Source organism: Oryx dammah, unplaced genomic scaffold, assembly GCF_014754425.2.
Source record: "Oryx dammah isolate SB20612 unplaced genomic scaffold, SCBI_Odam_1.1 HiC_scaffold_29, whole genome shotgun sequence".
NCBI classification, from domain to species: domain Eukaryota; kingdom Metazoa; phylum Chordata; class Mammalia; order Artiodactyla; family Bovidae; genus Oryx; species Oryx dammah.
In genome coordinates, this window is record NW_024070213.1 from 54251685 (window position 1) to 54266350 (window position 14666).

General features: G+C 34.1%; 1 protein-coding gene across 1 annotated transcript in view; it reads left to right on the forward strand.

Moving 5' to 3' along the window:
* The window catches only part of UHRF1BP1L (UHRF1 binding protein 1 like), an 87512-nt gene that overhangs the window by 26018 nt on the left and 46828 nt on the right, over nucleotides 1-14666 (forward strand). Inside the window, exons 2-4 of the mRNA XM_040234912.1 lie at nucleotides 8236-8398; nucleotides 9519-9557; nucleotides 10909-11000. Of these exons, the coding sequence (XP_040090846.1) occupies nucleotides 8236-8398; nucleotides 9519-9557; nucleotides 10909-11000 (294 nt within the window). The remainder of the gene's footprint in view (nucleotides 1-8235; nucleotides 8399-9518; nucleotides 9558-10908; nucleotides 11001-14666) is intronic.

The following is a 14666-nucleotide window of genomic DNA, read 5'->3' on the forward strand; positions in this document are numbered from 1 at the left end:
AGCAATGGTTCTTGGCCATTGTGGTGTTCAAAAACCCCCTTGAAGCCTATCCAAGAACTTCAGATTGTGCCTGCTTTAAACTTTTAAATTATACAATTCAACATGTGTTGTTAAATTACCTGTAAAATCTAGTTTTTCATGCATGGAATACCAGAATTAAAATGATTGTTTCTAATTATAGCTCTTACTTGAGAAAAATATTATCAAGTAGCATAGCCACTTCCTAAGTTTAGAAAAATAGTAGGCATTGATGTGAATCTCTAATAACATATACCATAATAGGAACCATAAAAACTTTCAGGACAAGGTGAATAATTCAAGAAATGTGTATTAGCTGATGAAGTTTTAAAAGAATGTCCAAGGATTTGTTATCTGAATGTGAAGAGATAATTGTGGAAGAAGGTAAGTAGTTCAGAAAAGGCTTTATAAACTATGTTCTAAGATGGTTTTTAACACTAAAATTTTATGATTCTACCCCCAAATAGTATAGTTAACCTAGAGATAGTTCATTTCATAAATCTGTTTCAGATTGCTTTAGCAAGTAAAATAATTTATAATCTTTTTTTTTAGGTATAGCTATGAAATGGATCTGATGAAATTTCAAATAAATCATGACTAAAATTTACAATAACATTACATACAAAATTTATACCTCTGTTTTGTCCTAAATATTTACCTTGCACAGTGCTTTATACATAATTTAGACTCTCATTATGTATTGATTATAAAATGTATAATATAAATCAAACCTATTCTTTGCATTTGCCTGGAAATTTTATTCCTTTGCTTAGCTATTTTGTTGTTAATAATGAAAAAACTAGTAAGTTTATTTTCATGTAATATATGTAATTAAAGAAGATTTTGGGTGAAATAGACATTAGCTTGCAGGTATTAAGTTAGCTTTAAAATTGGTACATTGTTAAAAATATAATATTAACCAGTAAAATGTATACATTCACCTTTAAATTTTATTTCATATAATACCAATGTTAAAATAACACCTGCTTATTTTAAAATAAATCTCTTTACATGGCATAATATACATAGTAATGGGACATTCTGGTGTGTTCTAATTTTAAAAATAAAATCAGTAAGAATTGTGCCAATTTTATCTTTATTATGTTTTGACTTTCTTCTGTGCATTTGTTATGATTTTGACATTTTCAGGTCAATCAGTTTTCTTTTTTACCCTCACTTTAAGTCTTTAACATATCTACTTTGGTTTTATATAGATTTCGTGTTTCTTATCTCCCACCTCTCCCTCATCTCTACCAAATAATTAATTATTCAGAAATTTAATTCATTGACTTAGAGTTTTACCATTTTTTAAAATGTTTGGTTTAAAATGTTTATATACCTTTTAGAGCTTTAAATGAGTCTTTAGTGAACTAAAGAGGTTTATTTCAGATAACAATTGATTCTCTTTAGGATCAGACTCTGGTATTATAATCCTGCTCAATTATAATGTTTAGTAGAAAAATACAATTATCTGGAGTGGCAATTTGGTCCAAAGAGCTTATAGCAACACTTGGACAAAGCATAGGTAGAGGCATAGTTCCCCCATGCCTTGATGTTATTTTGTGGGTTTTTGTTCCTTTGTTTGCCTAGCATACACTTACAGTGTATTTTTCCTCTATCAATTAAGAAATATAAGAAATGTGACTGAGGAACCATTCTCCTGTCTCTGTTTTTGGAAGGAACATAATTATATTAATAAATGATTGGGAAACATTTGTTTAAAACTGAAACATATGTTTAAAGCCTTACATATGAATAATAGCAGAGAAATAATTTGATGTGTCCTTGGCCTACCCAGTATAAGAAACCAACTTTCTCATAGCTGTGGATGTGACAGCATTATATCTTCAGCTTCCTCTTTAAAATGTTTTAATAGATGAGCAATATTAGCATGTTTAAAGTACTATTTGGATAAACTTGAACTTTATTTTTTGGCCCTGTTGCTTGTGGGATAGTAGTTCCCTGGCTAGGGATCAAATTCTTGTGTTCTCAGTGCTGAAGGTGCATAACCCTAACCACTGAACCATCAGGAAGTTCCTAAGCTTGAACTTTTGTTATTGCTCTAGTTAAAAAGCTATAATCAATGCCTTCATAAGTTTTTTTATTTAAACAAATTTTTTAAATGAATTAATTTATGGCTGTGCATGATCTCCCTTGCTGTGCCCAGGCTTTCCCTAGTTGCAGTACTCAGGTTTCTCCTTGGAGTGACTTCTCTTGTTGCAGAGCATGGATTCTAGAGCTCAGGCTTAGTCACCTCACAGCATGTGGAATCTTCCCAGACCAGGAATCAAACCTGTGTCCCCTGCATTGGCAGGCAGATTCTTAACCACTGGACCACCAGAGAACTTCAGTGCCTTTGTAATTTAATCTCAGTGAAAAGCAGGGCAGGAGAAAGAAGACTCTTAATTGGATGTCTGTTTTGTACCCATTACTTTATGTATTATTGATGTCTGTTTTGTACCCAATACTTTATGTATTATCTTTAATCCTCACTAAAATCTTTTGAGGTTGGTATTATTTTCTCCACTTTACAGATGAGCAGATTGAGGCAGAGAGATATCACAGCAGGTAGCTTAACTAGAGTTCACATCTGTTTGTCTGACTTTAAGGTCTATGCTCTTTGCAGGTGTTGTCCCTTTGGTATGAACTAAATTGAAAATAGAATTTCTTGTGAATAACATGTTTTAATCATTCCATCACCACTTTTGCTTGGTTTGTCTTTTTGGGTTTCTGTTGAAGTTTTGTCTTTTTCAAAGTTATATATACTCCTTATAAAATACTAAACCATACAGAAAAGTATAAAGATGAAGAAATAAATCTAAAATCTCACCAATCATAGGTACTATTGATTTGAGGTTTTATAATGCATTTTTTATATAATTGAAATCACAGTATATAATTTTGAACCTTGAATTTTCATCAGGCAGTATAGTGTAACTATTTCTTTATATAATTGGCAACATATATTACTTGATACCATCTTCCCAGATGGTGTTAGTGGTAAAGAATCTGCCTGCCAGTGAAAGAGACACAAGATACATGGGTTTGATTCCTGGGTCGGGAAAGAACCCTGGAGTAGGAAATGGCAACCCATTCCGGTTTTTTTGCCTGGAAAATTCCACAGATAGAAGAGCCAGGTGGGCTGTATTGTCCATGGGGTTGCAAAGAGTTGGACATGGCAGACTACACACACACACACACACACACACTACTTGATATATATGTAGGTATAATATATCATAATTAAAGGGATTATTATGGATATTTAGGTGCTTTTTCCCTTTTGTAAATATCATTGAGATGAACATTCCTGTATCATAGCCAGTTAAGATGTTGTCTGATTTCTCTACTAACAACTCCCCTCTGTCCAACACTAAAGATATATAGTTAGATGTTGGTATTTATGAGTTACTCAGATTAGTTTTTGTTCATCTGTCCATTTGTCCTTTCTTCCCATCTTCCCCTTCAGTATGGTTACAGTATTTTTTTTTTTAATACAATTAGGTTCATTTTTTTCAAGTTACTTTCAGTTTTAGGTGTTTTCCTCTTCACATTCTTTCTTACTTTGTTTTTTACATATGTAGAATATTAACATGCTTTTCAAAAATCAAAACTATTCAAAGCCAGCTTGTCTTCTTGTGTACTCTGTCTTCTAATCAAGGATTTTGTTATATCAGTTGTCTGCCCATTAGTAGTTCTCTTTTTTCTGCATCATTATTGTTCACATACAAGCCTGCTGAATTTTCTCCCACCAAAAAAAACAAAACTGATTGCTCTCCTACCTTACTGGCCCTTCCTTCTTAATCACCTTTGTTGGCTCTTTGGCCTCTTAGTAGTCTTTGACCACAGTCTTTGAGCCATTTCATTTTTTTGTCTCTATCTTGTAGACGTACATATATGACATTGATGATTATTAAATTTGTATCTGTAGCTACTGAATAAGATTTGAATATCTAGCTACTTAATTGGTATCTTCTCTTGGATATCTGATAAGCGTTTCTTAATTAAACTATTCTAAGCCTAAATTCTGATCCTTTATCCCAAACTTAATTCTCCCTCTCTCTCTTTAACCCAATAATTGGTGACTCTGTCCTCTTTGCTCAGATCAAAAACCTTGGAGCCATCCTTGCCTTCAGTATGTATTATCAAATCCTGTTGCTTTACCTTCAGAGTATGTCTTGAATTGTTCCCTTCTTACCACTTCCTACTCTTCCAACTTGATCCAAGGCACCATCTTCTGTTACCTGTATCATGGTAATAGTCTCCTGTCTGGGCTCACTGCTTCTGTCCATGTACTTCTTTCATCTCTTCTTAATAGAGTGATCCTTAAAAAAAATTGTTATCCTGTTCTAGTCAAAACTGTCTCCAGTCATTCTCATTTTTATTCATAGTAAAAACTTGAGTCCTTGGAGTGGCTTAAAAGGCCCCACGTGATCTGGCCCCTATTATTTCTCTAACTTTATCTCTTTTCATTTTGCCATTGTTCATTTCCTCTAGCCACCTTGGCCTTTTTGCTATTCCTCAGACCTGTGTGTTCTTACCTCAAGTTTTTGTCCTTAGCTTTAACTCTGCCTAGAGTATTCTTCCTCTAGATATTTGCATAGCTAGCTCCTTGGCTTTCTTCAGCTCTTTGCCCATATGTTATCTTTTTAATGAGGCTTTTCCTGTCCACTCTTTTAAAAATGAAAACATCCTCCTATGTTATTTTTGCTTTGTTTTTTCCCTCCATAGTTATCAGACTCTGACTTATTATATATTTAACTTTGTAGATATTGGTTAAAATTTATTGAATGACGAATGTGTAATCAGCCCTCTCTTTGTCCTTTAAGAGTTATCTTCTATTTCTCTGGTCTTCTTGCTACATTCCAGATGCTGATCTCTTTTCTTTTCTACTTTATACTGTCTCCTGCCTCAGAACCTTTGTATGTTTTATTCCCTCTACTTGGAAAACACTTTCCTGTCCCCTTCTTTTTCTTGCCTAGTTAAGTTCTACTACTCATCCTTTAGATATCAGCTCAAAAGTCCCTATTTCAAAGAACCTCTGGATTAAGAACCCCTGCTGTATTCACTCTTAGTCATGCTGTTTGATCTCCCTCACCAACTAAACTGAGCGCTTCACAAAGGCAGGAACCTGGAGTATACTGCTTGCCAGTGTATGTGTCTGAATAGTGAATCCTCAGGAAGTATTGAGTTGGCCAAAAAGTTCGCTCAGATTTTTTCGTTTGGCCAACCTAATACTTACTGAATTAGCTCCCGTCAAGCACTAATATTCTGTCTTGAGGCAATGATAGGTCATTCCTATGTACTTAGAAATGGCAGCCTATCAGGAAACTGTATTTTCAAATCAAACGTGATTTATGGTAAGTTTGAAACGACTTGGCATTATTGATCAACTCTGAGTTAAATATGAACTTTATATTGACAAAGTCAATGTGTTGACATCTTGTGAGAAGATATGAATCCAGATAAGATCTGACTCAAGAAATTCTGGTTTGAGTCAATGCAGAAGAATGTGTGTATTGATTCTTATTGGTGTGTGGGGCATGTAAATAACCCAGTACATTTTGTTGCTTTAATACTTAATATCAAAAAAAGGTAGAAGCCTGGCTAGTAACTTTTTTGGTAGCTAGTAGTTAACTTTGTCAATAGTTTCACTTTTGAAAAAGTAAAGCTGGGTAAAGTTAGCAGTTTTTTAACCTTTCAGGGTTGTGTTAAGAGTTAATATATATGAAAGTACTTTAAAGTACATGTGTAATTTATCGTTATCACTAATATCATCTTTATCGGTTGTGACATTGGGCAAACAAGTTGGTTTCTCATATTTAATCTTGTAAAAAATTGGAATAAAAGTAGTATTGACTCTAATGGGTTATCATGAGAATCAGTAATGCATGCACTCAAAGAGAAGAGTCTGGTACCATTAAACCCTTGGAAAATGTTTGCTCTTGTTCTGTTATTTCAGTCTGTTCTTTTAAGTTTAAGAACTTTCCTTTTTAAATCATTATAGAGAATGTGCATTCTTTAATTAGAATTCAGGGTCAAATCTTTAATGTGACTTTTGGCATTTTCATTAACTACTTGGCATGATGAATGGCTGTGGTGGCATCTGCTGCTGCTTCTACTTCTAAAGAGTTGTATCTCATTTCCTTTGTGATGGAATTCCAGCTGAGCTATTTCAAATCCTAAAAGATGATGCTGTTAAAGTACTGTACTCAATATGCCAGCAATTTGGAAAACACAGCAGTGGCCACAGGACTGGAAAAGGTCAGTTTTCTATTTCTGCTCTACTGACTACACTAAAGCCTTTGACCATGTGGATTACAAAAAACTGTGGAAAATTCTTAAAGAGATGGTAATATCAGATGACCTTACATGTCCCTGAGAAGCCTATATGCAGGACAAGAAGCATAGTTAGACATGGAACAATGAACTGGTTCAAAACTGGGAAAGGAGTAGGTCAAGGCTGTATATTGTCACCCTGCTTATTTAACTTACACAGAGTATATCATGCAAAATGCTGGACTAGATGACTCATAAGCTAGATTCAAGATTGCCAGGAGAAATAATAATCTGACATATGCAGATGATACACTTTAATGGCAGAAAGCAGAGGAGCTAAAGAGCCTCTTGATGAGGATGAAAGAGACGAGGGAAAAAGCTGGCTTAAAACTCAACATTCAGAAAACAAAGGCCATGGCTTCCAGTTCCATCACTTCATGGAAAATAGATGGGGAAAAAGAGGAAACAGTGACAGTTATTTTCTTGGGTTCCAGAATCACGGTGGATAGTGACTGTGGCCTTGCAATTGAAAGATACTTGCTCCTTGAAAGAAAAGCAATGACAGACCTAGACAGTGTATTAATAAACGGAGACATCACTTTGCTGACAAAAGTGCATATAGTCAAAGCTATGGTTTTTCAAGTAGTCATGTATGGATGTGAGAGTTGAATTTAGAAGGCTAAGTGCCGAAGAATTGATGCTTTTGAACTGTGGTGCTGGAGAAGACTCTTGAGAGTCCCTTGGACAGCAAGGAGTTTAAACCAGTCAGTCCTAAAGGAAAGCAACCTTGAATATTCGTGGAAAAGACTGATTCTGAAGCTGAAGCTCTGATAATTTCGCCACCTGATGTGAAGAGCTGAATTATTGGAAAAGACCCTGATGCTGGGAAAGACTGAGGGCAAGAGGAGAAGGGGGTGACAGAGCATGAGTTGCCTGGATGGCATCACCAACTCAATGGACATGAGTTTGAGCAAACTCTGGGAGATAGTGAAGGACGGGGAAGCCTGGTATGCTGCAGTCCCTGGGGTTGCAAAGAGTTGGACTTGACTTAGTGACTGAACAACGACAGCGTTTCCTTACCTCACTTGTGGATTGGTTGGTAAAATAAGAATATTCACTTCTGTGATATTATCTATAGCAAAGTAAAATGTAGTAGAGGCTGGCTCAAATCCTTGCCTAATACATGAAAAATAGTAGATACTAATTATTCATAAGTTTGAAAGATAATAAGAACTAGAGCTTGAATATATCTGGTTCTAAGATATTTAAATGTATGATGGAGGTTTAGTCACTAAGTCGTGTCCTACCGTTGTGACCCCAGCAACCTCAGTGACCCCAGCAACCTCAGTGACCCCAGGGACTGTAGCCTGCCAGGCTCCTTTGTCCATGGGATTTCCCAGGCAAGAATACTGGACTGGGTTGCCATTTCCTTCTCCTGGGAATCTTCCCAATGCATTGATTGAACCCAGGTCTCCAGCACCGCAGGCAGATTCTTTACAGCTGAACCACCAGGGAAGCCCATGCTGCTATTACATTCCTTTTTCTTACTATTTACTTATTTTTGTCTGCGCTGGGTCTTTGTTATTGTTCACAGGCTTTCTTTAGTTGCGGTGACATTGCAATGTGCCGGCTTCTTCTCTTGTTGCAGAGCTGTTGCAGAGCACAAGCTTGGGTGTGCAGGCTTTAGTAGTTGAGCCACATAGGCTCTAGAGCGAGGGCCCAGAAGTTGTGGTGCATTGGCTTAGTTGCCCTGCATCATGTGGAATCTTCCTGGATCAGTGATTGAACCCACACCCCCTTCATTGGCAGACGGTTTCTTAATCACTGGACACCAGCGAAATCCACTATTACATTCTTAATGCTCTGTATATATGCAAGAATGACTCAGCAGTACAGTAACTAACACTAAAATAAATGTCAATATATATTCTCTTTCAGATTTACCAAAAATTTATCTCCTGACAAGATAAATCTTAGTACCCTTAAAGGAGAAGGTGAACTAAAGAATTTGGAATTGGATGAAGAGGTGCTCCAGAACATGTTGGATTTGCCAACATGGCTTGCTATCAACAAAGTTTTTTGTAATAAAGCATCGATTAGGGTGAGACTTTGATATCTGTGCAAGGCATTTTCTGTTTTCATTTTATTTATTTCATCCCTATCGTTTAAAATAAATATTTTCTTTTCTGTATTATTTATTAATTTTATTGAAAATTTAATATTCATATTTAAGCAATATTGATAGTTTATTAAAATAATTTTTAAAATTTGGTACATATTTTAAGTTTTCTTCATAGGATTTGTTGTCAAATGGGACAGCTTAAATTTGTAGTAAGTAGAGTCTACTTCAAATGAAGGCATAAGGACTGATAAGTTATCTTATTCTGGACATTATACTTTTATTTGAAATTTTGTCTCTTTTCCTCATTTGTTTCTTATTTTGATAATTTTAAAGTTTTTTTAAAATATTATTCCTGCTTATTAAAACTTAAGCTTTTTTATTACCTTTGACTCTAATCATATCATATCACTTCTTTGTCTTAAAGATTAGGCTTAGTTTGAGAGCCTACTCAGTAAAAATACTGCATGCTAAAATTAAAATTAAAATTGAGCGATACAGAAAAGATTGTGGAAAGTTTGCTATATCCTTTGATGGTCACCTTTAATTTTTGTTCTATCTTCCATAAACCCAAATGTTTTCAAAAAATATTATCCTTAATATAGAATTTATTTGAACATTATTTATTTGATATTCCATTATTTATTTGATATTACTTCCATTTAGCTTCCATTACTTCCATTTAATGGTCTCACTTTTATGTTTGTCTTGAATATCTATAAGGAAATTGGCTGGAATTCTAGAATTTAAAAGATTATTAAATGAGCAAAACACTGATTAAGCTTTGCTGAGAATTCTTAAAGTATAAAATCAAAATGTACTTTCAGAACTGAAGAAAAAACCATATTATTTTTTAGATAATATTAATGTTAGTAGAACCTGAAATTTTTATTTAAAAAGATGACCAAGAAAATAAGGATAATAATCTTTTAAAAAATAAAATAGATGTAGCTGATTTCAAGAATATAAATGAATTGTTCAGTTTAAGTCATCTGATATAATTTGGTATGTCTATCACTATGTTAAGGAAACATCTTATGTTGATTACTGTTTTAAATTATGTTTTTGATGATTCATTTTAAAGAAAAATTTTCTTTTATAGATACCATGGACAAAATTGAAAACACATCCCATCTGTTTGGTAAGTTCTGAATTGCCTCAGAAATAAGCATTTATATTTGTGTATAATTACTCTGTTAATATTTTGTTTCTTAGAAACGTATCTTATGGCTTTGTTAGCATTCATTGTATTTTGATAGCATTTAGTTTTCTCAGTCTTTAAATGGGAAATTTAAACTTTAAAATGAGAGGGTCTTTAAAGTTTTTCAGGTCTAGAATATTATATTTTAGGTTAGTATATTTTATTGTATCTTTTAACTCTTTATTGACATACTGTAGGCTTCTTCTTTCAATAAAGTTTGATCCAGATTTTCTATGTTTCTGCTTTTACTGATCTAATATATAATATGTTCTTTAATGTACTTTACTGTTTAAGGAAAGTTGATTGTTTGGTCATTTACTGATTCATTCATTCCACCAAAACTTACTGAATGCTTCCCCTCTGCCCTGAGGGAACATATATTTTTATAAGGAGACTGACAGTGAACAAGTAAACAACATAAGGCAGTTTCAGACAAGTTCAACATTAAATAGAGAATGAAGAGATGACTGGAGATGTGTTAGTGATGACTACTAAGGATATTTGATCTTTCTTCAAGAAGAACTTAGCCTGAGGAATTTTTTCATTATGAGAGTGTTTATTTTTTTATATTTTTGTATATTTCATGTTTTTTATAGTTACATGTTTTAAATCTCAGGTTTTAGATTGGGAGAAGCTTTTAGAGGTTGTTTAGTCCTGTTTACAAGTAAGTAATTTATCAATTAGTAATGTCCATTCTGAGGTTAGCAATTATGCTTCTGTGAAACCTGATGGTATCAGCAGTATATGACTACTGCTGCTGCTGCAGCTAAGTCGCTTCAGTCGTGTCTGACTCTGTGCGACCCCATAGACGGCAGCCCATCAGGCTCCCCCGTCCCTGGGATTCTCTAGGCAAGAACATTGGAGTAGGTTGCCATTTCCTTCTCCAATGCATGAGAGTGAAAAGTGAAAGTGAAGTCGCTCAGTCGTTTCTGACTCTTCGCGACTCCATGGACTGCAGCCCACCAGGCTCCTCCATCCGTGGGATTGTCCAGGCAAGAGTACTGGAGTGGGGTGCCATCGCCTTCTCCGATATGGCTACTACTTACAGTTTTTTTCTCCTGTACTCCTGTAATAAGCTTTTCCAGCAGATAAGTGCCTTGAGAAAGGACTGAGCATTTTCTCTTTTTAGACCTTTAGAGAGACATTTAAAATGACTCTGCTTTATTTTCTTTGCTTCTAAAGAAGTGAGTGAGAAAGTAGTCTTTTTTTTTTTTTGAAAGTAGTCTTAAATAATATCCTTATACATAAAATAAAATATCTAATGTTTATATTTTAAATGTGTTTTTATTAGTCCTTGGATAAAGTAATAATGGAAATGAGTACATGTGAAGAACCACGAAACCCAAATGGCCCATCACCAATTGCAACTGCTTCAGGACAAAGGTAAGCTATCCATTAATATGTATGATTGGCAAAGGGAATTTTTTTTCTATAGTCAGCTCTATTATCTGTAGTAATAGGACATAAAATAAAATTTCCTAGCCTCAGTCTCTATTTCAGTCACTTCTCCCATCAAACATTTTATAGTTTTAGTAAACATTTTGCAAAAGTAGCGGAATTGATTTTTAACCTCTTCATTCATCTTGCTTTCCTTGATATTAAATAATAATGATCAGTCAAAGGCAGAATAGCAGCAGAAAATGGAAGAAGAGCTTAGGCATTCTATAAATCAGATAGTCTCTTATTTGGTCTCTGAACACTTTCTCTGCATAACATTTGTTCTGTGCATCAATGGACCTTTTATGACTCTTAAGAGTTAAGTTCATGCCTTAAAAAAGTATAGACCTTTTAGGTTACTCTAAAATTCATTAAATATAGAATACTCATACTTTATACAGATTGAATTTTGATAAATAAAAACCAGATGCTAATAAAGTAGAAACCTGTAAAGGAGAGCATTTCACAAAGTAAAGGAGAGCATTTCACAAAGCCATCTTGAGAAGTTAGAATGGTTCTTAAAAAATAGATACTTAAAAATTTGCCTGTTTATCTTTGCATTCAGTAAATTTGAATCTTATTTTATACATAATTTCTTCAAAACAGATTTTCTGCACTATTTTTGGGTGATACAGATATTCATGTAAAAAGTTTAGATAGATTTTAATGTGATTAGTGCCTCAAGTTGTACAACCTGGCAGCCCTGGACATTTACAGTATTCTAGGGGCTGTGTAGAACCAGTGATAAACTCTTCTTGAGACTGAATGTGCACATACAGGTACACACACATACTCTCTCTCACATTTTCCTTCTCTTTTACCAAGGCTGAACCATCTTTATATTAATGCATTCTGTGAAAATACCTACAGTCTGATCAGTGACTTTTCACATGGGAATCGAATGGTGATCCATCCACTGCTGAGAGTTGACTGAAAGCCAGATTTATCAGATATACAGTTTATATTTGGACTATAGGTAATAGTGATGGGGAAAAGAGCTTTCACATTAACATTTTTGTAGTTTATGTATTTTCCAGTAATTTGAGATTTAAAGTTTAGATTATGATTTCAGGTTAGGTAAAGTAGGTTGGAGCAGTTGATCTTAAAATTGGCTAGTCAGAAATACTGGAGAAAAAGGTGAAAGTGAAAGTCGCTCAGTTGTGTCTGACTTTGCAACCCCATGGGCTATACAGTCCACGGAAAACTCCAGGCCCAAATACTGGAGTAGGTAGCCATTCCCTTCTCCAGGGGATCTTCCCAACCCAGGGATCAGACCCAGGTCTCCCACATTGCAGGCAAATTGCTTACCAGCTGAGCCACCAGGGAAGCCCAGGTAGGAGCAGTTGATCTTAAAATCAGCTAGTGAGAAATATTGGAGAAAAACTGAGATGTTTATAAGACTATTAAAAGGGCAAAAGTAGATCAGGAAAGTTGTTATAAACAAATGATTTATTTTAATTAGGTGTGGCACAAATTAGGTATTATTGTATGCTAAGCAGTTGACATTATATTTCCTGATTCATGTTTTTATAGTACCAACAAGCTTTATAATTTTGGCTTTTTGTGTTAATCTATTTCTATGTTTTCCACACTTGCCAAATTGTAAGTCATTTAGGGTGCTTATAAAGATCTACAGGGTTTTTTAGGCTCCTTTTTTGAAATTAATGATTCATTAGGTCTCGAATGGTTGTCAAGAATATGAATATATATCTTCAGTTCTTTATAGTCATGCAATTTAGGAAAAAACAGATCCATTTGATTTTGTTTTTAGCTAAGAGATTAAAATAGAGGGAAATTAACAATGAATAAGCTGGCCCTTCCTTCTTTGTAGGACCTGTAAGCCAACAGTGCTGCCATAGACTGGTAGTTTAGTAAACTTTGTAAATTCAGGGATTTGATTTTCACTTCACATGGAGATAGGTATCTATGTAGAGATTAACCAAACTCAGAAGAGATTTTTGTAAACTAAAATTTAATTTATACTGGATGATATAATCAGAAAGAAGTAGACTTTAGTCACTGATTCAGCCTTTACCCTTCTGATGGTAAATCCTCCAATACAATTGTAAAACTTTTTAATGTGCATAGATTAGAGTAGATAGGTTTGAATATTCCAAAGGGTATTCTCAGATAATTATTATAAAAATATTCTTCCAACTCCAGAAATATTTCTAAGTGACCAATATTTGTTCTTAGGGTCGAAATAACTCTTCCCAAATAACATATTGCTTAAAGACCACAGCAACCTTTTGAAATAGGTATTATTTTCATTTTACAAGTGAGGAAACTGAGGCTCATAGACTTCTAATAATACCATCATACTACTATTTATAATACTACAAATAATACTTAAACACCTTTTAAAGTATCATGAGTCCAGGGATGGTCTTCTTGCTTCTTAAGCATTATTTCATACAGTCCAAAGGTATAAGCTACAAAGTATATCCTGATTTAAAAGATAAGTCATCTGAGTTTTAGGAAAGATAAGTGATTTTATTTATTCATTAGGATAGTAAATCAAGAAGCATAACAGGTATAGAGGAACAATGGATGATCAGTAAAAATGATGACCTCACTTTATGGATGTTGGCTTTGAAATATGTGAGAAGCAGCCAAATAGAGCTATCTGATGGACATTTGAATTTTATAGTCTGAAGTTTCAGCAAGAAATCTGATACAGATTTTGGAATAATGGTCATGATTGAAGTAAGGTGCCAATTTTGCAAAAACTTTCACCACCCCCCTGCAAAAATGTATCGATAGTCTAGTCTGTATTTAAGTCTTGCTGTACTTATCATTTTTAAAAACTTTTTATTTTGTATTGGAGTACAGCCGATTAACAATGTTATGATAGTTTCAGGTGGACAGCAGAGGGACTCAGCCATACATGTATACTTAAATATATATACATGTATACTTATTCTTGAAACATGACCTTTATTGTTTCTTTGTTCTTTGCTCCTGCTTTTCCCTCTTTTAAGATTTTCCTTCCTTCTTATCTCTCCTTGAGACAAGTTCATCTTTCTTTTCTGGATATATTTCTCATTAATTATAAACAGTTTCTTCCTCTACCGAGTGTACCAATGATTCCTTTTAAAAAAGCACCTAAAGACAAACTCCCTCATGTTTCAGTTACTAGGATATGTTTTTTTTTTTCCTCCCCAAGTAACTTTCAAGCCCCGTAATGCCACAACTCTGTTTTGGTTTTCTTAGGTCCTCGCATTTTTCACATAGTAGATGCTCCGTAAATATTTACTGAATTGAATTCTATAATGTGAACTTTTTCTGGCCTTATCCCTAAACTACGAGATTATATTCCAGTTGGCCTCTACAGCCTTCTTTGTGTCAGGAATTTAGCCGTCTTATTTACTTTATTGATGCCAGTTCTCTGCACTAATGCTTTTAAAGCAGGCAAATTTGGATGGCGATTATAATAATTTAGAGAGACCAATTTTAAAAACCTTTAGCATTTTGAAATAGCACTTTTTTTTTTGTAACTTACATGTAACCAGACCAGACTGTTTTAACAAAAATTCATTTTGTTAAACAAAAATGAGTAATATGGCAATTTGTGTGCTTGTGTGAGACTATTAACTTCTTTACTTTTAATGA